Genomic DNA, 23,510 nt, shown 5'->3' with positions numbered 1-23,510 from the left:
ATATGAGGGAATGAAGAAAGAAATAATTATGCTTTTTAGGGAGGGGGTGGTTCATGTGCCCTAAGAACAATAGGAGCTAATGCCAAGGCTAATATGTTATACTGCGCAGCAACAACACCAAATTCAGTTTAACAACTATGCAAAACATAACATTGTTGTGCTGGGAATCATAATTCTTATCCTCTTTGCGCTCTAATTTTTAGTACTGATATAATGTCAGAGGCCGCAAATTGCTAAATTTATCTGCGGTTTAAAATAACCGTATTGCGCTTCTCAAAAACCACTGCCCAGAGGTACCCAAAGATTGGAGGATAGAATAAACAACATGTTCCGTCTAGTATTAGAAGCAAAACTCATCCCCAAAGAGAACAGCCACCTCGGTGTTGCAGATCTAAAAGTACAACTAAAACCTGCGATTTGCTATCGGGCAGCATTTACTGGAAATCCCAGATTGTGCAAAAAATTATAATGGTGACATGTTTCGGACTATTGGGAAAGCACGATCGTCGTTCCATCTAGCAGTTTTGGAATCTATCTACATAAGTACGAAAAACCGCTATTGTGTAGACAAAAGGAGTTAGTTTTCACCTTAGGACTTCATAGGTAACATTCTTAATCGGTAAGCGGCACTGATTGGTCAACCTCAACAGTTATGTGCTCGCTTTTCTGATTGGCCTTTTTCGATCCACAACTGGGTATATATATTTCCTAGCGAAGAGTTTTCGATCTATGTTCTGACGTTTTAAACTCTGAAGAGTGTCAGACGAAAAGCTTTAGTTTACTCGAATGTTTGCTTTTTCAAAGCCATTATAATGCTTAGCTTGATATGTCAGTTATCGTGTTCCTTTAAAATTCCTGCCAGAAATTGTGAAGTTTGTTCCTAAATTTCCAATATTGTTGGTAAATTTTTGCACATGAAATGGAAAACATTATTAGTAGTTCAGTTTTTTTATTCTAAAAAAATGTTCAGGTTCCTGAGACAAATTTTGCAGCTTTCTTTAGGTGTTGAATCATAGAATATAGCAAATAGGGGAGGTGGGGGAGGGGAAGGATACTAGACTGATTTTCAGGGTAAGCTGTTGTGCGTTTTTCCCACAGTATTTTGCCAGTGAACTGTGCTATATATTATACCTATGAAAGAAAACAGGTGTCACAAAGAGGCACCGGTGTTTACGAAGAATGTAGAAAGCTGATATCTTTACAGTATGTGATCTTAAGCAGGCGGTGGTATCAGCGTAAGTAGAGAAATTTCTGGCCTTTGGTTGAATATGTTGTGACTACAGGTATGTTTAGCGGATATATCCCTAAAGGGGGATTAGAGAAATTAATATCTTATATAGCAGCGATTGTATTGGTGCACAGACCGACGAATCAATCAGTGCCGTAGGAAGAATAAAACTTTTGGGAGGGCCCCATTGTTTGAGGACAACAGAAACAAAAGAGATTGCTCATTGGAAGCAAAGGATTTTTACAATTTTGGAGAGGGGGGCTCCAGCCCCCGAAGAACAATAGCATCTATGGCTTTTTATCAAAACGTTTGTGGACCACCGCTCTCATTCTTTCTCCAGCCTTTTGGGCAAACAGTTTTGCTCTTAAAAAATTATGGTTGAAGCTGAGGTATAGAATTTTGAGCATTCAAGAATAATTAACACCCCTAGCCCCTTAATCCACAAAATTATTTGAAGAGCCTAATTACAAAATTGAATGGAAATAGCAATCTAAGAAGGCACAGTCAAATTTAAATTGCTTTATATCATATTGGCTAAAAGCTTTTTCGTCTGACACTCCTCAGAGCAAAAAACGTCAGAATAAGGGCCCAAAAAAACAAGATGAAAAATATATACCCAGTTGTGGATCAAAATAGGCCAATCAGAAAAACGCAAGCACAAGACCGGTATAGTTGACCAATCAGTGCTGCGTGCCTAAAGAAGAATTAACGAGGTTGGCCAGGAGAGCAAACGAAGTCCTTCTGTTTACACAATGGCGGCTTTTTCGTTTGTATGAGGATTGATTCCAAAACTGCTAGATGGAAAGACGACCGGGCTCTGCCAATTATCCGAAACATGTTGTCATTATAGAGTTTGGCACAATCTGGGTTGTCTAAAAGATGTTGACCGATGGCAGAATCACTTGTTTTAACAGTTTAACAGTGTTTCTAGACCTACAAGACCGAGAAGCAAATCACCCCAAGAAAATATCGTACACATTTTGTGAAAATCCTATTATTTTATCTGAAAATCCCCAGAAATCCTTTTGTTTTAGGGAAAATCTCGTACGCTTTTTGCAAGAGTGAATTGCCCCTCGTACAGGACCGAGGAGGCTGTTCTCTTTGAGGGGCAGTTTTGTTTCTTATGTTGGAAGGAGCATGCTGTTTTATCCTATCCCCCAATCTTTGGGTTGTGCGTCCTACGTAGCCAGAATCACACTGACACGCAAATTCATAGATAACGGAACTTTTTTGGTTGGTAGGAACGCAATCCTTTTTGAATGGATGGAAGGGAAGGGGTCTCCTAGTGCTGTATGCAATACGAGGATTGACAGCAAAAAACATTTTGTGATGGCTTGCCTAATCTGACTCCCGAATCGCAAGGAAGTGTTACCAATCCATGGTAGTTTCAAATAAACTGGGCACTTTTGCGGACCAAACTTTTGAACAGCCGAAAAGCGATCTTCTCCTTAGTATAAGATAAAATGACATTTTCTGGATAGCCGTTGTCCAAAAAGATCGTTTTAAGTTTTTCCAGTTCAGCGTGCAGTTTAGATTACGGGCACGTTTAGATTACGTTTAGATTAGATTACGATCAGTGCCCTATGTACTAAGGTTTGGACAAGGTTGACTTTGCGTTGTTTTGGGAAAAATGAATTTTAGCCTATGTATTGTCCTGTAAAATTAGCCTTGCAATTTACACTGATAAGAAATCTAGTGTTAGACTTTTAGACCAAAACATCTGAAAATGGCAAGGAATAATTTTCTTCCTTTTCAAACGTAAACTGAAGGGCTGGGTGTAGGCTATTAAGGTGTTTTAGAAAAATATCACACTCTGCCTCGGTTTTGAAGTTGGTATATGTCTCCAACATGCTGAAAATCACTTCAATTAATACTTTCTCTGGGAATGGTGGGCTATCAAGCTCGCTCCGGTACAAAGCGTCGGCTCATATTTTGATGGTCTCACTCAAAGGGACATTTATGAAAACTACTAATGTCGAAGAACACATGAAAGATGTTTCGCTTTCGATGTTCAAGGTTTGCATGAACTCGGCGAACGTAAAAGAATCCTTTGTGCAGTGTTTTGAATATTTTTGAAGAATAGGGTCCAAAACTGCAGAAAGCCACTTAGCCAGTTCTTGTTGTGCTGAGCCAATCATAGAAAAGATAGGTCTAAGTGGGACGTTCGGCTTGTGTATTGTAGGGAGGCCATACATTTGTGGTCGTTGAATACCCGTGGGTCTTATCCTATCATAAATTTCTGTAGCCAACACTTTTAAATTGACCAGTTCCAACAAACGTTATAATTTATTTTTAATTCGATTTTATTCTTTGTTAGACTCTTTGTGTGATTCCTGGAAAAATCCTGAATTTGTTTTAATAAAGTATGTTTCTCACAGTATCATCATTTTCCTCCCAATCCCGAGCACATTCTAATTTTCAGGTTAGAATTAATGTACCGAATTGATTTGATTACATTCCTCTTGTAAATATACGCCCACTTGAAAAAGTCCCTCCCCCCTCCTCTTTGTCATTAAGTACCCCTATTATGAGGCTTAAGTTTAACAACACAAGCAAATGAGTTGATTTTTTTGCATAAGAAAGCGTGTATAAATTCTTACTGTTAAGTTTGTGGGTCTTTTATCCAGTTCGTTATGGACATTATGGAGTTGTTTGGCCCAGAAATCTTTTTTTTTTATAAATACATTCTGCGTGTCAACTGAGGCATCCTCAAGAAGATCTGGTTTTAAATAAGCCCCTGAATAAGCTCCTGTCCTTTGCATTGAGTTTTGAATGAACCCCCTGGAGCTTATTTGGCATTTGTCTATAAGCATGGTATTCTCCTAACAACTTTTTGTAAAAATTTCATTTTCTTCTCTTTCATTCAAATACCCAATAAATCTATTTTCTTTATGAGTTATAGCACTGAAGACGTATCTTGACTTAGCAGTTTAAACTAAAAAAAGAGGAGGGATTGATTTTATCTCCAATGCAGTTGTAATACAAAATATGTTAGAGGCCTGTGAACGACTACCGCGTACTAAATAGAGCATTTGGGGCACTTTTAAGGTGGGTGTGAATATAAATCCCTTTTGCAATAAGTATTTATCTGGAGATCAATATTATTACTTAGGTTTCAACGATGTTAAGGAGGTAAGTATGTTAGATGTCAGTAAACGATTACCAAATCTTATCAAAGTGTCATAGCATTGGGTTTTGCGCAAATTTGTAAAAATAAAAGTGTTTGGGACCGTTGAACACTAACCCAATGCCAAAATATCAGTATTGAGTACTTCTCAGGCTGGAGTTTGATTACATCTTTTTCAGTGTTTTCAGTGCGAGCTTTCATACTTAAGATAAACCTGGAAATTATCTTATGGGTTTCCGGACAATTTCAAGTTGATTACGCTTTAGTGGATAAATTAAAGAAAAATGAAATTATTGAAAATAGAAGATCTTCGGTTATTGCAATCTCAGCCTTTAGTGTATGGTAGCGAGAACAAGAGCACACACTTTATGCAAGTTTATCTTGAAAAGAAGAAATAAACCCGACAGCAATTGTTGCAAGCATCGAAGCAAGACCAATAGATCTGTTTTTGCAAGACAGAATGCGCATAACAAATGCACCGTTCAGTGCTCCCTACACATTCAAATCTTTGTCTTGGCTTTCCCACAACTAGTTGACTGTATGCTGAGTACATTTAAAAAGGTAGGCAAAAACATGCGATAACACTTCAATGCATGTTATTTCAAGCTGCCACAATTTGTCTGAGAAAATAACATGTGCATCAAGATATAGGGCAATTTAACAATGACTGCATTACAAAGTCTTTATTTTTCATAATCACTTCAACCCTTGCATTACATGAATTTTTTACCAGAGTTTCAGACACTTATTATAGTTATGGGAAATTAGTAACGTGCCAAATTCTTTTTGAAAAATCAATTTCTGCTTTATAGCTTTTTTTGCATGATTTCCATTCTTGGTGGAGCCTTGAACGTCAAAGTAAGGGATCCAATGAGAAAAAAAATGTCTGCCATTGATCCCCTTGCACATTTCTTGGCACGTTCCATGCTATTTTTATATTTCCATCAAATTTATTAAAGAAGAATTTAAAAAAATCATCAACATCGTTTTCTTGAAGAATCTCGGCAATAGCATGCTTTGCTAATATGCTGTCTATGAAAAAAATATATAAAGTTAAAGGCAATCTGTCACGACGTTGATTGATTATAAGAACAAAGGGATTTTTTATTGTTTCCAGTCCCCCTTTAATTTATCGCATTGTAAAAAAAATGACAGAGCGCCGTTCCAGTTGTTGTTCTGTTGTTCCAAATATTGTTGTCGTTAACCAATCCACAACGAGACAGATTGCCTTTAAAATCCTATGCCCTTCCTTAGACCCGGAAGAAGATAGGTCTAGCATGTACATATTACGTGATATATCCTTATCTTCAACTAATGCAAATGCCTTATTGATCAGGGATCAGATTCGCAAAATGATGTTTTGAATTTAAAAGCAGATTGTATGGGCTCTGGGTCGGAAATGTACTTTGAAACCAATAAGAACCTGTTACTAGAAAACGTGATTTTTTCAGATGAGATATAAGAAATTTGTGTTGCCCACAAGAAAACCAGTGTACCTATACAAATGCTATCGAAATGCATTCACACATATACAGAACAGAAGACATATGTAAATAGATTGAGGGGGAGAGAAAAGTAAGTAGAAAGAAAAGCATATGCAGAAACACGTGTTGAGAAAACTAAGTTTGCAGTCGAATTAAGTTTATGGAGCAGCTTTTTAGCCTGTCTTAACTGAAAAGTTTAAGTAGAGCAATCTGATTTTAGATAAATGATATGCACTTAAGCTTATCTAATCTATAGAATTATGTTTAATGCATTTATTTAGAAGGAAGATGGGGCCCCCAGGCCAACGAGGTCCTGTGCTTAAGCACACCTTAGATAATGGTAAATACGGCACAGATTTACACAGTGTTATTGCTTTCATCTTTCCTTTGTTAAAGTGATCTTAAATAATTTAAAAAAGCTTTGAGAGCGAGCTATTTCAATGGTGAGCCCCTACCCCCACTAGAATTAGTCCCTATCCAAAAAGGGCCAAAAGACGAGGTAATGGTTGTCAACTGTAGTAAGAAAGTTGACTGCGTAATGAATGGATTCGGTGACTGCGTGTAGTTATCAACAACTGTCAGAGATACCTGCACAAGATGAGGGCAGGAGGGGCAGTGTTAGTGCTGAGGGCAAATCGTAGAATTTTTCGAGGGTGGGGTAACATGATAAAATATTAATATGGATTTGTGCCAACCATACAGCTGAGTTTCTCTACCATCAATGATTCTAAACATAGAGAGAATGTTGACAAAAATATCCATAGATAAAATGGGTATTGAATGGCTTTGTCACTATACACAATATATTAAATCATGGCTGTTATAAATGGGCTGGTGGTAAAATTTTGATTTCCTGCAAAGTTTTATTACCGATTTATTCTTCTTTGGTTTCTGGAGTACTTCTGAGGGAACAATTCTTTTGTTTATCTTCCCCTCTTGTAGCCCACCTTGTCGCAGACAAACTTTTCAACCTTTGCGTTTTGTGCTTTAATTTTTCTAATATTTTCTAATGGAAATTAACATAACGAGAGTTGTCAAAGTAGTTATCAATTATCGATAAGATTCTGTAATATTATCTTATATTTCAGGGCACTTCTTGCCCCCTCTGCCCCTCTTCGAAGAGAGCTGCCGCCCCTCCAGCCCCCAGTGTAGGCGCCCCTGACAATTGTAACACTTGTTGGCACTCGCACGTGCTCGATTCATTTGTTACCATTAATTTTGTCAGATATTGTTCCTTCTATTCTGTTGATTAGAGTTTGGCGTTGACCGTAGGCTAAGTTTGGCGTTGATCAATCGTCTACAAAAGTTTACCTCCTTTCCTTTTAATATTATTGGCTTGGCTGCTTACTAGGAAACACTCCATAGACATTCATTTTGAATCTTGCAGCTCAATCTGTCCCTTTTGCAGCTCAATCTGTCCCTCAATCTGTCGTTCTTGTGCAACCAAGCCTGCACATTTAGTCAGTCTATTTTTTTTGCAGCTCGGCTGCCTCTCTGTAGCTAATTGCGTTCCTTCTGCAGCTCAGTGTGTTCCTTCTGTAGCCCATTTTACCCGTTCTGCAGCTCAGGCAGACTACCTATATTGGAGCTACAGTACCTTAATCTTAATGATTCTAATGGCAATTCAAAAGTAGCATGGAACGTGTCAAGGTATGTGCAAAGGGGTTCAATTGCAGAAAATGTTCTTCTCGTTGGATCCCTTAGTTTGACGGTCAAGTTAAACTACTTCTAAGCTCTTTTCTTTTATGATGCATCAGTGATTTCCCGTTTATTTTTCAGATATGGAAGACCTAACTGGCAGAGATGCAGAGCGAGGCGACAGGGAAACAGTGGTAAAAATTTTCATTTTCTTCAGACAGTAAGGAAGTTTAAGCCGTTGTCGCCAATCATACTTGTGAGCAACAACTTGAAGATAAAGGGGTAAATAGGCAGCGGCGAATCCAGAAAATATTCTGACCGTTGCTGACTTGTAAGAGAAAATAGGCTGTGCTTAAGGGTGTGGTGTGCAACAAGGACCACGCCCTTTTTTGATGCAAATAACATAGGTGCGAAGTCTATAAATCATATCCAACTAAAAACAGAGTTATTTTTTTGCACAGCAGCATAAGCAAAGTATTAAATCAATGTGATTGTTTTCTACATCATGGATGCAGGGGTGACAATAGCCTGAAATTAAAAACAACGAAGAGTTGCACACCTTGTAAAAGACATCAAGACAAATGCATGTGCATCATTGTGTGTGCCATTTATTTTAGAAGAACATAAACCAGCGAAAAAACTGCCATGAAACCAATATGTTCACGATTTTCAGTTCCTTAATACTCTGTAGTATCCTTAATTAAATTTGCTCGCAAGTGTCAAGGTGCTTATGATTGGCTTGCGATTGTCAGGATCTTTCTTGATTGGCTTATAACCCTTGAATTCAAGCATACTGTTGCTTCCACAATTTTTGCAAAACTTAAAAAAAACCAACTTTCATTGATCAGCGTTCAACTTCTAGGGCTTCATTGTTGCTGTGCATGGGGCCATGGACTTCAGGTTATTAGTTGATGGCCAAGAGCATCACCAAATAAGGGCGTAGGGGTCACTGTACCCCCTAACAATTGGCCGTCAAGATATCAAGGATTTTTGACGGGCAAAACAAGAAATACTATTCTCACCCTGCAATTTAATTGTAACCTTTTTTGCAACAGTTGCAGTGTATTAACATTTCTGCAGCAGTTGAAATTTCAAAGTATGGCACTTGATTATGAATTTTGAAGTAAAAACGCAAGAAAAAAACATATACTATTATTTATCCTATGACCACACCTTTTGAGAATGAGACAAGCCCATTTTGTCGACAAAATCATTTCCGTACCCCAACCAAAAAGGTTTTTGGCTTCGTCCTTGTTAGTAGTCGATCCGCTCTACCGCCCCTGACAGGACACATTGAAATTCTACTGTGATTCATATGTGGGTGTTGTAAGGGAAGAGCCAAGAATTGCAGGCTTGCTGGGGATTTGAAAACAGCCAAGTAGCATTAAAATCATTTCGGAAAAGTCTTGAACAAACTGTCAGTCCACGTGAGGAAATTATTGATGAAGTTTCGAGAATAGTTTGACACACAGAGTGCACGAGAGAAAACCAATGAAAATAGAGAGAAAGTTATTTATAATAAATTATACTTTTAGGACATATAACTTGGATACCCCCTTTGAGCATAGGTGCTAGCAATCTACCGAGGAGGCTTCATATTTCTGGCCATGTTGGCATACAAAAATTTCATTTGGCATCTGACATTATTTTAGCATTATTTTTGGTATTTTGGAAAACTTAGTCAAATACTTTATGTACTTTTTCCTTCCAAATGGGATGAATTATCTGTTTTTTAATTATGTTGGCTGCCCTATCTTGGCATTTGAGAAAGACCTTTTCTTTAATACCATCACAATTACGGATGCTTGAAAATAAATTATTATTTGTAGTTTTTTTAAAAAATATGATAATTGGAGCACAGAAAGCAAGCACAAAAATTTACATACCAGAATGACATCATCATACCAACATTTGTGTTTGGCATAATATGGCATCCTTTTGTAACTTGTTTAGCATAAGCGTTACCAGGCAATCTGGCAATCCTGGAGGAGGGTTGTAGGTTGTGAATGCGCCAGATGCAAGTGGCATTTAGCCAGCAGGATATTCATGATGCATAAAAGTAATAAAAACATACATTGCCATCTGTTCCTTTTTGGGCTTCACAGGCAAAGAGCAAAAGAAAGTTGTTGATAATGACCATGACCATTCGTATTGGGATTAATAAATTGAAATTGTTTTGTGCTAACATAGGTTTGATGATTCACGCGTGCAAATATTGACAACAATATGAATATCCATTTGACTGTCATATTCTAAAGGACTGCCAAGTCTCATGACTGAATTAAACCCTTCCAGGAAGTACTTGCATTTTCCGAGAAACCAAGTCCAGAATACATTTTGTGTGTGTTATTTGTGTCGAGCCAGATCAAAACCCTTCTCCTTTCTAATGGGAATATTTGCACATGTCAAAATTCTCCTGTTTCATTGTTTCAAAAGTTTTAATGATAGTTTAAAGCACTATATTGATTCTAGATTTAGAAATATTTATAGTTAACGAGAACTAAAGGCAATTGAGAGATACAATCAACTTTTGAATGGTCTGAATTGAATCGTCCTTGCTGATTGGACATTTAATTCATCTTTATGGATAAATTGATACAAGTTTTAACATTATTTACCCAAAAGTGTCTTTAAGCAAACATTTTATACAACAAGATGGATTTTAGTACCAATCAACTTTCTTTTAGTTTCCAGAAGTATGAGTTTCTAAAATGCTTCTTAATTTCTCAAAATTAGAATGGCATTGCTATATCAATGAGAAATTTGACTGAATGCAATTCGGTTTTTCAATTAAATCAGTTCTGTTAGGTGAGCTTGTGATAGCCATCTATGGTGAGGGGAAAAAATGCATGGTACAAGCAATGAATGTTAAACAGTCTCCAAAAGGTAAAATGAAAAATTATACCCTGGTGTAGATCGAAAGAGAAACGGAGAAAAATCAACAGGGTGCAACGAAGATATATGTCAAGTGAACACATGATGTATTTGTATTTGTTTCTACCTAGCATTCAAAGGTTTTTAGGACAATGAGAAGCTTATGCTTATAGAGCAGTGTCCTGGTCCTTCCCTTTCGATGTGAACACACCTCGTGATTCCTATGCCTGGAATAAAGAGAGCTGGCGACTCTCCTCACTCTGGTCGGGAGTTTGATCATTCCAACAAATTCAAGCCCATTTCATAGGGGGTTTGAGATGGTAGTCCCCTTTCTGGTCCTGAATTCTGCTATATGAGCGCTTAGGATCGCGATCGCTTAGGAGCAGGGGCGGATTTAAACAACAATGATTGGGGGGTGTTAGACACTAATTTTGGTGCCGCACCCTTCAGGTCACTGGAAAATGATGAATACGCCCATTTTTAAAATTTGGCTTTTGACTTTAAAGTAAAGACGGTAAGAAACAGTGGCGTAGCCTAGGTTGGAAGATTGCTGGGGCAAAAGGGAGAAAATTTTCGCTGACCAAACCCCTAAGAATTTGGGAAAACACCCATTTTGTAAATGCGTTTGGAAAAGCATCTTTACGTAGCAATTTCTCTTTATACAACGTCATATGTAGCGTTTTGTGGCTCACCATATTCTATAACTGTCTATTTCCCTCACCATTCCACTAACGTTTATATCCTGAATTGTGTAAGGCGAGGAAGCACCACGTGTAAAAAATGATTTTCCAAAATTGTAATCAAATATATAAAAATAATAAACAGTATTCGAAAGTTTTAAAGTCTGTTCTTCTTGGACCAAAATCCACGACAAGCATTTCAGAATCCAGTTTTTTAAGGATTGGACTGCTTTAGCATTTTAGTTTCTATTTTATCGGGAATGTCTCAAGAATGTGAAGGACTTCTCTTTAAAAACCCTAAAACGAGGGGGAATTGTTTCACGTTCTGTAGAGATATACAGGAGGGTCCCCTGCGAGCGAAGCAAGCAGAAAATATTTGCGATGACTTTCAGAATATTCCTCCCCGCCCCCGCTACGCTACTGATAAGAAGATAAATAATGTTAACTCTTGGCGTTACTTTGCTACTACCCGCTACCAACAAATTATTTTACCGAATGGAACCAAATTTACTGAAGGACGCAGAAATATTGGGGGGCGGGTATCGCACCCCTTACACCTCTGGCTAAATCCGTCCCTGCTTAGGAGTGCTTTTAATTTGATTTTACAAAAAATCGACCTGTTATTCATCTGCCTTTTGACCACAAAAACACCATGAATTGTTATTGTAAGTGCAACATCAATTGAATTTGCTAGAGATTTTGTGAGATATGGTCAATGAAAAATCTGAAACGTGCAGACAGATTGCTGTTAGTTTGGCTTGGTTCATAAAATTTAATACCCGAATCCAAAGTGGGGGAAATAACATCTGTTCATGTGGGCATGTCTCAGCCAGTTTGTAACACATTTACTTGATTTTGCACATCTAAGGGTGATTTATAGGCGTTATGGTCCTTCTTCTGGTTATTTGGCCCAAATCAAAAAAATGGAAATAGCTATTCATGATGTCATGACAGCAAAAAAACATGAGACAAAAACTAACGAAAGTGCCCAACAAACCCAATTTTTCACATTTTTCGAAATTTTTTCAACCCACGCTTTAGGTTGTCTGACGACGTGAAAGACCTTATTGCAATTGGGACAGAGGTAGGAATCAATTATAAACTGAAATCTGTTCTTTTTATTTAGTATTTGACTTCTATTTCCCATAAAGCCAAGTTGACTTTAATGAAAGTACTGCAAAGCTTCAACGTACAAGCATTCTTTGCTTACTCATTGAGATCAGTCATTTTCATCATCATTTACTCAATGATTATCATAATATAATAATCAAAATCAATCAGTATCATCAATCATCAATCAGCATAATCGCCAATCATTAATCGTCAATCAGCAGAACGACCACTCATCAATAAGCATCATCACTGTTGCATTTGTCATACTGTGCACCTGCTAGCTCAATTTTTGATTGTTATCTGATTTTCATTACCGTACGGCGGCAACTCCTTGGCAAACAATAAAAGTGCTCGTTTTGCTTTCAATGAAGAAGACAGCAACTCGTGGAATAAATTATTAGCACGCAATGGGCTCTCCTTTATTGAACAAGCTGTTCCTGGACTATTAGAAAATCCTTTTGTGTACACCATCGTTGCCGCTTCTCATCCTGCCGGTTTCAAGCATTATAGAAAGCGGAACATTTTACAATAAATGTAAACAAGTATTGGATATAAGAGCCATGTAAGGGCCCGTCCATGAGCAATCGTACACAAGCCCGAGCTTGACCTAACGTTGAAAACAGTTGTAGGGTTTTATTGAACTATTCACATCAAATCAAAAGAGGTCAAGACTGTATAAACATTACATAAAAGCTTGTGATGATACTCAAACAGATGCTTATATCACTACAAAACATGTACGTAGCTTCATTCCAAAGGTAGAGTAAACGATTGGTACGAGTAAACAAAAGCAAGCAATGATAGAGTTATCTGCAACTTCTCCTACGAAAAAATTGCTTTTACTACAGGCATATGCAAAATGGTCGAGAGACAGAAAGCAAATACACCGATTAACAAGCAGCTGCTTAATCAAGAGATAGAGTTTGTCTTGTACAGAGGGAATCAACCTGTTGTGTAAATATTGGACAAAAGACTTGATGTTTGGGCGTTTTGAAAAAAGTTTCATTTGAACAGGTTGCGTCTGAGGTAAAACCATTTTCTGGCTGTCAATAAAATACGTGCGTGTGGAAATTATCAGCATTTATGGTTATCAGCATGAAAGAGCGCTTGAATAGGCACACGCTCCCCCTCCCAGCCAGCCAAGATCGATAACTAATAGAAAAGGGGTGTGAGCAGAATGAAGCTTTTTGCCAGAATACGACCTTTATGTTCATAACATAGATTTTCTATCACGAAGGTTAGGAATGTCTTCTTTCAAAGAAAGAAACGTTGCAGCAAAAGTTTCATTTCATCTGCAAAATGCAATGCATCATACGACACTTTAGTGTAAAAGCATCTCTTTTAAACAGCGTTTTATGACTATAGCCCTATACATTTTTCAAATTTTCAAAATTTAACATCCCCGTGCTCCCTGTCATGTAAACCCTGTAAAAGAGGTAAGCACAGCAAACATTTTCACAGAATACTTTTTTAGTATTATTGATGCAATGAAATTTATTGATGTAGGTTATTATCTTTCAATCGCTAGACATTTTCGTGATTTTAAGAATGAATTGTTAGATAAAAGCTATTTAATTTTTACACGTCATTAGATGATAATTTTAACTTTTAAAAAATAAAAACAAAGAAAATATAATTATTACGCATCAAAATTCAAGTGTATTTGTGTACTATGTAAGACTATCTTCAGTTTTAATAATCAATATGTTTGTTAGATGAATATCTCTAGTCCATTCATCGTACGACCAATCTCATTACTAGAGCTTTGTAATATTGATAGAATCGTTTCATTTTAATTTGGGTCTTCACCAAGAGCTGAGGTTTCAAAAATGCCTGTTTTTTTAATGAATTAAGTGTCTTCATACGTACTAGCTTTAGAGTTTAGAGTAAATATCATATAATTTTTGTTGATTACTTTCTTTTCGTTTTCAGGAATCATAATGACTAAAGAGAACCAGGGGAGATGTCTCTAATTACTAAGGAGTCATATGTGAAAGTGTTTAATGGCAGCTATATACGCAAGCACAGAAGTTTGGATCAAAGTGTTTCTTTTACAAAAACCAAGACCAACAAAACTAATATTTATATGTAAAGAAACTACGTTGTTCAAATAGGGGGATATTAAAAAGCTACATGTGTAACATGGGGCTGAGCGCTCCTCGTTAAAGCTAAAGAACTTTTTATATCTTTTTCTATTGTTTAAAGAAACTTTTTGTGAAGGGCTCTCTTGGGCTTGCCAAAGCACTACACTACTGTGTAAAATTACAGATTAAAGTGGTTTTCTGCCGTTGCTCTTTGGCCTAGGCTACAGGACCTAACCACGTATCTTCGTATCGACAGAAAGAGAAGAGAACATACTTTGTCCCAGTTCCAATGATCAATTCAACCACACATTGTCGACACACTGGTCTAAATGGCACATTCATGATTCTCTTAACTAATTGTGTTCAGCCGCTATGAATCGGCAGCGAATTAAACGATGTTGCTGTAAATTCGTCTGCCATAGCTTTTCTGTAGAGGGCGATAGTTGTCGCACATGGTCCCATCTCCATTCACTTTTGAAGACTTCAGTTTTCGAAATATTTCGAGCTAAAAAGAAAAAGTTCTTCAATTCAAACAAAAAAATTCCAAATGCATCAATTTCAGAGACATTGCAACAACTAAGGACTAAGAATTCTCTTTTCGTATGACAAGCATATATCTTCATGGCAGGTGCACAGGAAAAGAGAGCTGCTGCAGGGGATTGTCGAAAATTTTTCTGTTTTTTCTGTTATCAGGTATGTAAGGAGGGGAATTAGGCCATTTATTGGAAGAAATACGCAATGTGTAGTATGTTGGTGCAATGCCAAAATAATATAGAGCTTATTTTTCTCACACTCCCAGGAAATTTTGGACGAAATTCCATTTAAAAGTTGATGAAAATTTATTGAGTAGGAGGGAATAGAACATTTAGTAATTTCTCATATTGGGAAAAGTGTTTTAGGAGGGAAGTACCTCCAGAGGTATCACAGAGTCACAGAGAGAGTTAGTGAAATGTGCTCAAAGAGTGCATTTTCCAAGGAACTAGAAGCATCATTGCAGAGGTTTGTGACAGCAACGAAAGAATTGTAGGGAAAACTTTTTAATCAGGTAAATGTAGTCCACACCTCCCCCCCCCTCCCCCAACAAGGCTTGCCTCGCCTCTCGATGGCTCTGAGTACCCAAGAAATGTTCTAAAAAGGGAGGTTCCTTTCAAAAATTTGCACTTCTTATCTCCTTGAGCAGAAGTCTTTAAAAAAAACTGCCCAGTTTCACGCCAAAAATATTCTTGACGGACTTTGATTAAAATAAGCCACCTTGCATGAGATACTAGACCCTTCACAGCTGCCACTTGCAATTCGTTCTTGCTCAATATAGATTGCAAAGCTTCAGTTTCTATATTTACCTCTTTGCCTATTTTAAGACCTTCCAAAATTCCCACAAGCCTCTGTAAGTCTGCAGAAAATACACCTAACCACCTGCTTGTTTTATGGATTGTGGATTGAAAATAACGTCTTGTTTAAATGCCGCAACAAAAAACAAAAATATTCAATAAGATATGTCTAACCATTTTCTTAGTTATTTGGAATAGGGAAGACTACTAAAGGAATTGCGAATTCTTTTTTACCCGAATAGTCTCTCTAATTCTTTAAGCTAGGAAGTATATGTAAAGTATATATACCTAGTTGAGAATCAAAATAGGCCAACCAGAGAACGTGAGCACATGACGGTTACCTGTTAATCGGATTGGTCTATTTCGATCCACAACTGGGTATATAATTGTAGTATTATTTGCGTTCATTCTATGATAGTTACTGCACCACAAAAGTAAAGCAAAGATTTGGTAAGTTAGTTCATTATTATACGTAAGCCTCATTCAAGTACAAGTACTCAGTTATTTCTACTTGTGATTTTGTAACGAAGTACGATGCATTCGGAGAATGAGGACCAATAACAACATGATAATTTAATTTTCTTTTCGCCTTCCAGTCCAATTCCATCTATCTTTGATATCAAAAACAAATCTATGTTTAAAACTCTATATCAAAAAATGCTGCTTTCTTTTGGATGAAGTGCGGTAGGAATTATCATCAGGTACTACTGGGGGAAATTGAAACATTTGATTGGTGGTTCAAGCGCAGTGAATTATCAAATGTCTTGTTACAGAAGCCTTGTTGCTTCTTTTTTTAAAGAAATCCTTCAATTTTCAAGGCAAATTTTCGAGCCATATCAAATTGGGTTCCGTTGCACCACAACCCAAAACTTCATCAAATTAACGACTGCTAAAGTAGCTAGAAGACTTTTTTTAATTAAAGAGCATATATTGAGAAGCAGCTCCAAATCTTGCAAAGAGTTCAAAATTGAATATTTTCTAGTTTTTAGAAAAAAAATTAAAAAAAGTTTTCAGAAAATGGTAGCAGTGCTATAACCACGATTATGGAGAGCCAAGGCTTTGACTAAATCCCTCAATCTTTTCTGTTCTTGCTCGTTACAAATAATAACTTGCTTTTTATTCACTCCTGTATCATTTTGTATCACTTATGCCAATTATTTGTTGCTAATTCATTGAATTTCCAAAATCTCTTCCCAAAGCTGCAGCGACAGCTATCTTTAGTTTGAAATCGTAACAGCTTCCGTTGAAACTGTAACTGTTTTTTAGCCACCTCTCTTTGGCGAGTAACCATTGATCTAGATTATACATACCTTCCTTTAAATTGGTAATCATTATAAACGGTTACTAGAAGCATCTAAAGATGGGGGGTGGTGGTAACTAAACTTAGTTTTGGATGGGAATGTGCCATTTTGGTTCAAAATTTGGACCCATAATTCCGCACATGCCTGAAAATAGGAAACATGATACCACAATGCAAACAACATCTTTAAAACACAGCGAAATTATCAAACAAGTTTTGTTTGTTCTTTCCCCTTAAATCTCGATATTACACATGTTCCATACCTTCATTTCCAACTGGGCATTCATTTTGCTAATGCTTAATTCCCCTCCTAATAATTTTGCAACATTTTCCCAAAATGGTTTCCATAATTCTGCTAATTCTTTCAAGTGGTACCTGTAATTTCGCACATATATAAAAATGATAGCGATAACTTTGCATATTTGAGAAAAAGGTTCCCCTAAATAATGGCACGTACCCGTAAATTACCCCCCCCCCCCCAAAGCTAGAAGCTAAAATACTCTCTTGAATTTAATATTGCTTTCTAGATTCTAGCAATAACAAAGAATTACAGAAAAAAGTTTCTTCCGTACCTGGTCATCGGTGATTACTGGATGGCTGTTAAAGACTATCCAAGTGACTGATTCGTAACACCCTGGAGTTGTAAGCGATCCCTCATAGGTGAAAAATCTATCTGCCTGCATAGGGTTCATCACATTCGGGATTAACTTCTCGAGACGAAAGTCAAATATCTCTGATATTTGCACAAAATCTCCTATGGGTAAGAAAAGAATTAGAAGTTTTCCAACTTCAATTGCAGCAAATATTTGGTGCTCAATACAAAAACTTTAAAGTGAATGATCTGAATTAAAAATTTTAGTTCTAATAGAGCTTCTTGTTGTGACAAAATTAGATTTGGTCGTTATCCAATAAAATTGTGTTGCTTTATTGGTCGTTATCCAATAAAATTGTGTTGCTTTGATTATATTACCTCTAGTACTGTCCCTTACACTAAGGCTGCTGGACAATGATATTGTGCAGCACTCGATACTTTTTTGTAATGAAATGCAAATCGGAGTTCAAGAATCAACGCCAGTTTTAGCAATAAGACTGAGAAAATCGCGAATAAAGTCGCTATCATTGATAATATCTTATCGAAAACCTCTTGCTTGCATATTTTTTTTGCACTTAATGCTAATTTCTTTCAACTGAACTTCTTCTTTGAGAACGTATGTAAACAAAATAAAGTACAATTTTATTAGCACCATCAATTGGCTGGCTAGGACTGGAAAAACTGAATAGAGTGTAACGATAGCCAATAAGCGTAAAGCTCGGATAGGTGTGTTTAGCTTAACTTATTTTTTTGGGGTGGGCTACCGTTAAAACCTTTCTGCATAGGCTGGACAGATGAATAACTAAGCAGATTTTAGGCAAATTTCATACTGAATATGAACAACTACATTTGTTACAGTTATATGAAAATATAATCAAGAAACAATTTTCATATGCAGAAAGTTTATTTAATCACACATTAAACTGATAGTTGACGTGCGAAGATTTTCATGTAAATGTTTGTCCCTAAGCTTTGATTTTTGCATTGATATGTCTGCTTCATATGCCTGATAATGAGAAAGTATGCCTTTAAAATTAAGTGTAATAGTTTTAGCGGCAATGGCATTCCATAGACGTATCTCATGGATCAAATTATTGAAAAGTTCTCGGTTTAGCACAGGCCACAGAGTCTGCCATGTTGGATTTATCCTGTTTGTTGTCAAAAGGCCTGTTTGGTCATTCATTTGTCTTTTTCTCTGTCCAATTCTCCTTCAAATACTACTTGTTGCAACGTTATTGACTTTTAAAGCTAGATATGTACCTAAACGAGGTTTTTTTAGCCTGTACTAATTTGCCCTTCAGTTCATCACATGCACTTCCTGTTATCAAGCATTTTACTGTTAGTGATATTTACCTTCGTTTGGAATCTTTTTCAGCACCTGTAAAATCTGGGTGACTGGCGTGTTCCTTATCTGACTGACAGGAACGTAAGATCGCTATTTGGAAAGAAAACGTTTAGATTTAGGCATTGCAAACCTCAACTTATCAACCTATATTGATCAAAAGTCGTTAGATACACCAAAGAAGCTTCCAAAGCAGAGGAAAGCCTTTAAATTTGAGTTTCCAAAGCTTGGTGTTAAATCATCAAATAGCTAGAAGAGAGCCGACAATTATTCGTCGTTTATCCAGGTCGTCGTCGTATTGGAACATCTACTTCTGAAACTGCCATAATTTTGGAATTGCAACCATAAACATGGCTTTTAGCAAGCATCGTCAGAGCAATTCTCTAATCGACATTGCTAACTCTAGTTACCATTGGCAAAATTAAGCATCGCAAGCTCTATTCTTCTAAAACCGGCTTCACAAACTCGTGTCATCTAAAAATGGCATTGTAATTTCTCCTCATTTTAACCCGGCATCGTAAACTCTCTTCATTAAAAACCAGCATCGGCTTCCATGTTTGAGAGTTTTCGATGCAGTTCAGAGATTACGATCTTTGACCTCCTGCTGTTCCAAAAGGGCTTTTTACATTTATCGAGCCTTTAAAGATATGATCTATTGGGTTTGCTCCATACATTTACAAAAGACAGTCATTGTTGTTATATAAAAAATAACACTAATTATAAAATACGTCATTGTTGCATATCTTAAATCATGCATAATCTCTTCAGTAAGCATAGCAGTAATTGATGACAACGATGAAAACTTTCAGAAGTCGATAAAGGCAACTAAGGTCCAACCTGAAACAAAACAGCAACAACAGCAATTCCTCGATCAGATTTAGCTGCTTCTGAAAATGTCTCGAATGTCTTTTTGTCCCAAAAAACAAGGTGGAGCTAGAGATGAAAAAGGCATAGGCTGAATGCACATTTTAGAAAGGACGCAGTATTTCAAAATTAAAGACTACAAGGCTATACCTATCTTCAATTGCAATTACTATATTAACAGCTGGTTGTTATTGCGAATACGACGCATAATTGTACGAACTCAATAACGGTTCAAAAGTAGTCATGAAAATGAAATCTGTTTTATGATTTTCGAAATGAGTACGTTTTTTATAATTACCAAACGTATTTCACTGATATTGACTCATGCTATTCTGCTTATTTCGCCTGTGGAATTCGAAGGACTTTGTCTTGTCGTAAATGATATCTATTTGGGGACCATAGTAAAGGTATCTTTGATAAAAATGTTTTTTAAAGCATCTAGATTCCTTTTTTAGATTTTGGGATTTTACTATTGTACACAGACCTACCTCCATTGGGAAGCTTTGACCGTCTATCCTGTGCTCAGAACCTCTTTTATTTTCACAGCCATAATGAAAATGAAGTTGTTTCAAGAAGTAATCATTTGGAAGCAATCCCCCCAATAAACGCACTATGGTGTTGCTTGTTAGAGAAAATGTAGGGGCATGGCCATTGTTTCGCAAGATGCCTCGCAGCGGCCTTCCCTCTGGTTCGACCCGGATTGCAATGTTTTTGCACATTGTGTCATTAACAACATCTTCTGTTTTGATAGATATTGGTGACTGCTTCCTGCCTTGGCAAGTCCAGTCAGTGTGCAGAACTTTCCACATCTCAGGGCCTACAAGAAATAGAAAACTGCTTATTCCAACAATGCGGGCCAAGTGTCTTATAGATAGACTCACAGCAATTTCACACCTTTGAGAAACAATCACGAATTTCCATGAAAAGAAAAAGCTTTCTCTCAATTCATCAAGAATTTCCTATAAGAATAGTTATAGATTTTTGTAAGGAAGGTATACACAATTGATAATTAATGGAAGGCGTAAATATTAATTGTTATCTTGTTAGACAACGACTTAAGTGTTTCTTTATCAGTGCCAGCCTCTCCCCAACACCCAAATCAAAAGCACCGCTAATACATAAAAATATGTAATAAGCCTGTCTCAGACAGTTTGTTTGCTAGTGTTATTTGATGTAATGGTATATATTCATGTAATGGTATACAAAGTAATATTTCTATGCACCTAAAACCACCATCATATTCCTATTTTTTCGTTTTTTTTACTTTTTTGCATAAGAAAATGTTTAAGTGATCCAGTTAGATATTCTATTAAGAAGTAAAGCATAGATCGAAACGTGTGATCTAGCCAGTTGGAAGTCAACATTGTCAAAATGTAGCATAATTCCTTTATAACAGTCTACCGAATGAGAAGGAATACAACGGCAGCACCCCATATACGAATTCCGTTCCGGAGGCACTGTTCTTTGCAATGCAGTATCTTCTTCTCAACAGTTTGATAACAAAAGCTGCGGGCGCTTATTAGAGAAAATACAGAAAGAATAAAGAAGATCATCAAATTAATGAAATGCCACGCAACAATTTTCGTTTTAACTAGAAAAAAGGAAGGAAAAGTTATTTAATTTACAGGTCCGTACATATTTTCAGAATTATGATCTTACTAAAACATGCATGAATAATATTTTCATACCTATTGGGGAATCAGGATCGTAGGAGAAAGCAAATTGCTGCTTTCCTCCAGAGCCTCTTTTGTTGGCATCAACCCCAGAGTTGTTGTTTTGTTCCACCGTTGATGTCACATCAATAGACTCTTTTCCATTTGTTGACGCATCATTTGCAAGAGATGCCCTTCTGTCTCCAGATTCTCTCACTTTTTCAATCATTGCATCATTGATTTCTTGTATGATTTCTGTAGGCAGACGTTCTTTGATAATTTTGTGAAGGATTGATTTACTACTATGAGTTGGTTGTTGGTCCAGTGATTTCTCCTTTGTTGTATCCTCGCTGTGATCACTTGTTTGGAAATCATTGGCAGTCTGGGAAGGCTGTGAACCTTCATTGGCATCAGTCTCAGTTTCAGTATGAGACAGTGCACCATCTGCGTAACTATGCGACGCATGCGCAACATCTACTTTCTCTTCTTTCGGTGCAAGCTGCGTGAGCTTCATCCTCGATTCTCCTTGACTAGATATCTCATTAGTTCTAACCGCATTGTCCTCTGTCCCAGCAAAAACATCGTCATCGTAATCTTTTTTGTGGGATTTCAAACTTTTATCAGCATGTAAAGAGTTTTGTGTATTTGCATCAGAATCTTTTGATCCTTCTTTAACATCTACATCGCCTTCGAATGCTCTTATCAAAACATTGGTGACAGGTTGTGCCTTTTTCAGTTGTCTCGAGCTGCCAGTTTTTGTATTCATTTTCATGGATGTCAAATCCGCTTCACTCTTCTGTTTAGCCTCCATTTCACCATCTGAGAGCTCTGTGTCCTCTGCTTGTCCTTTCGATTCATTTGATTCTTTCGGTGCCTCCTTATTTCTGTGAAAAGACACCTTTTTTGTAGGCCTACCGCTCTTGGCAGTCATTTCGTCCTTGTGTAGCAGATTTTTATTCCCACTGTCATTTTCATCAGAATACTCTTCGGCTGCATCATGGTTATTTTCTTCTTTGTTTATTATCTTCAGCAAGCTTTTCAGTTTATCAGTTGGCAAACCTTGCAGCCTGTTCATCAGATCTGCATTTTCCACCGCATCGTCTTCACTTGAGATATCAGAATTGTTTGTGTCGGCCTCGCTTTCACGACTCCTGTTCTCATCCCCTTTTGATCCTACTTGCCCTGAACATACTAATTGAATGGAAAAAAATTTAATCTTAATTTATATTTGAATCCATTCTGTACCTAAAAAACCACAAAGACTTTATTTTATACTAAGAGGTCTTTATCAACAGGTAGAATATAATGTAGAAATAAACGACAAACGAAAGCCATAAATGCTGTTTTCCTGTTTTCAGTAAATTCAAACTTCGGTAAACTATACCATGAAGATAACAAAGCTATCAATTTAGACATCAAACATACTTGTTTTTATATAAAGTAGAGATCAATTTAACAATCTTTTAATAGATAGTCTTATCAAGGTAAATGGGAAAAAATCACATTAGCAATCGTGGTTTCAAAACAGATTTACACGCTTTATTCTGTTGGTTCTTCGTTACAAGCAGTGAAAAATTGTATGTATCTTGTTTTTAAGTTACAGTAATAATTTTGTGTCGCTTTGCAAAACCAAGTTTGTGTACAACGCTTAAATTCGATTACCCTGGTTACATAGGGTAAAATTTGATATTAAGTATTAAATTAAAAATGAAACTCCTTACCTATCTGAGCGAAGACTAGTAGCCATAATGCGAGAAAAGATAATCCCAGCTGTATATTCATATTCGATTTTGACATCGAACATTTTGCTGTGATACTTTGAAGGCAGGTTTCATATCCAAGTCTAGTTACCCATTTCCTATTGCATCCATGTTAGAAAATTCTCAATTTTCATTTTGATGCTCTGCTCTCCGATCACAAGGCAAAGCGATGAAGTATGGTCATTACACTGCATCGCCACTGAAGCATGAATAAGTAATGACTTAGGCCAACTTGATAGTTCACAAGCTCATAAACCTTTCGCGCTCTGGTAAATGCAGGTCTGTGTATCGAACGAAGCTGGCTGTTTTCAACAAACAAGCAGATATAAAAAGTCCAAGAAAAAACAAGGTTAATAAAGATTTCGTTATCTCGATAAAAGTGCAAATGATATATTTGGAAGGCAACGATGGGCTCATTCGATTTTCAAGAAAGCAATGATGAAC

At 36.8% G+C, this 23,510-nt stretch overlaps 1 protein-coding gene across 1 annotated transcript; it reads right to left on the bottom strand.

Annotated features, from left to right (window-relative positions):
* Window positions 1–11,614: 11,614 nt before the first annotated feature.
* Window positions 11,615–23,510, bottom strand: LOC135686437 (uncharacterized). Its single transcript, XM_065202665.2, has 7 exons — window positions 23,028–23,510; window positions 21,343–22,497; window positions 20,143–20,471; window positions 19,628–19,723; window positions 18,802–18,883; window positions 17,429–17,610; window positions 11,615–14,733 (listed from the first exon to the last, which is right to left on the bottom strand). The coding sequence occupies exons 1-7, from the start codon at window positions 23,101–23,103 to the stop codon at window positions 14,617–14,619; spliced, it is 2,037 nt and encodes a 678-aa protein (XP_065058737.1). The 5' UTR covers window positions 23,104–23,510; the 3' UTR covers window positions 11,615–14,616.

Source organism: Rhopilema esculentum, chromosome 6 (assembly GCF_057945365.1).
Source record: "Rhopilema esculentum isolate cy_ngs chromosome 6, ASM5794536v1, whole genome shotgun sequence".
Taxonomy (NCBI): Eukaryota; Metazoa; Cnidaria; class Scyphozoa; order Rhizostomeae; family Rhizostomatidae; genus Rhopilema; species Rhopilema esculentum.
Note: the sequence above shows the minus strand (reverse complement) of the source record. Positions and strands in the feature narration are given on the sequence as shown.

Coding starts and splice junctions, on each gene's coding strand:
- LOC135686437 (XM_065202665.2), bottom strand. CDS start 23,103: ATGTCAAAATCGAATATGAATATACAGCTGGGATTATCTTTTCTCGCA. Junction 19,724..20,142: donor GTCAAAGCTTCCCAATGGAG/GTAGGTCTGTGT, acceptor TTTCATCTCTAG/CTCCACCTTGTTTTTTGGGA. Junction 18,884..19,627: donor TTGTTGCTGTTTTGTTTCAG/GTTGGACCTTAG, acceptor CTTTCCAAATAG/CGATCTTACGTTCCTGTCAG.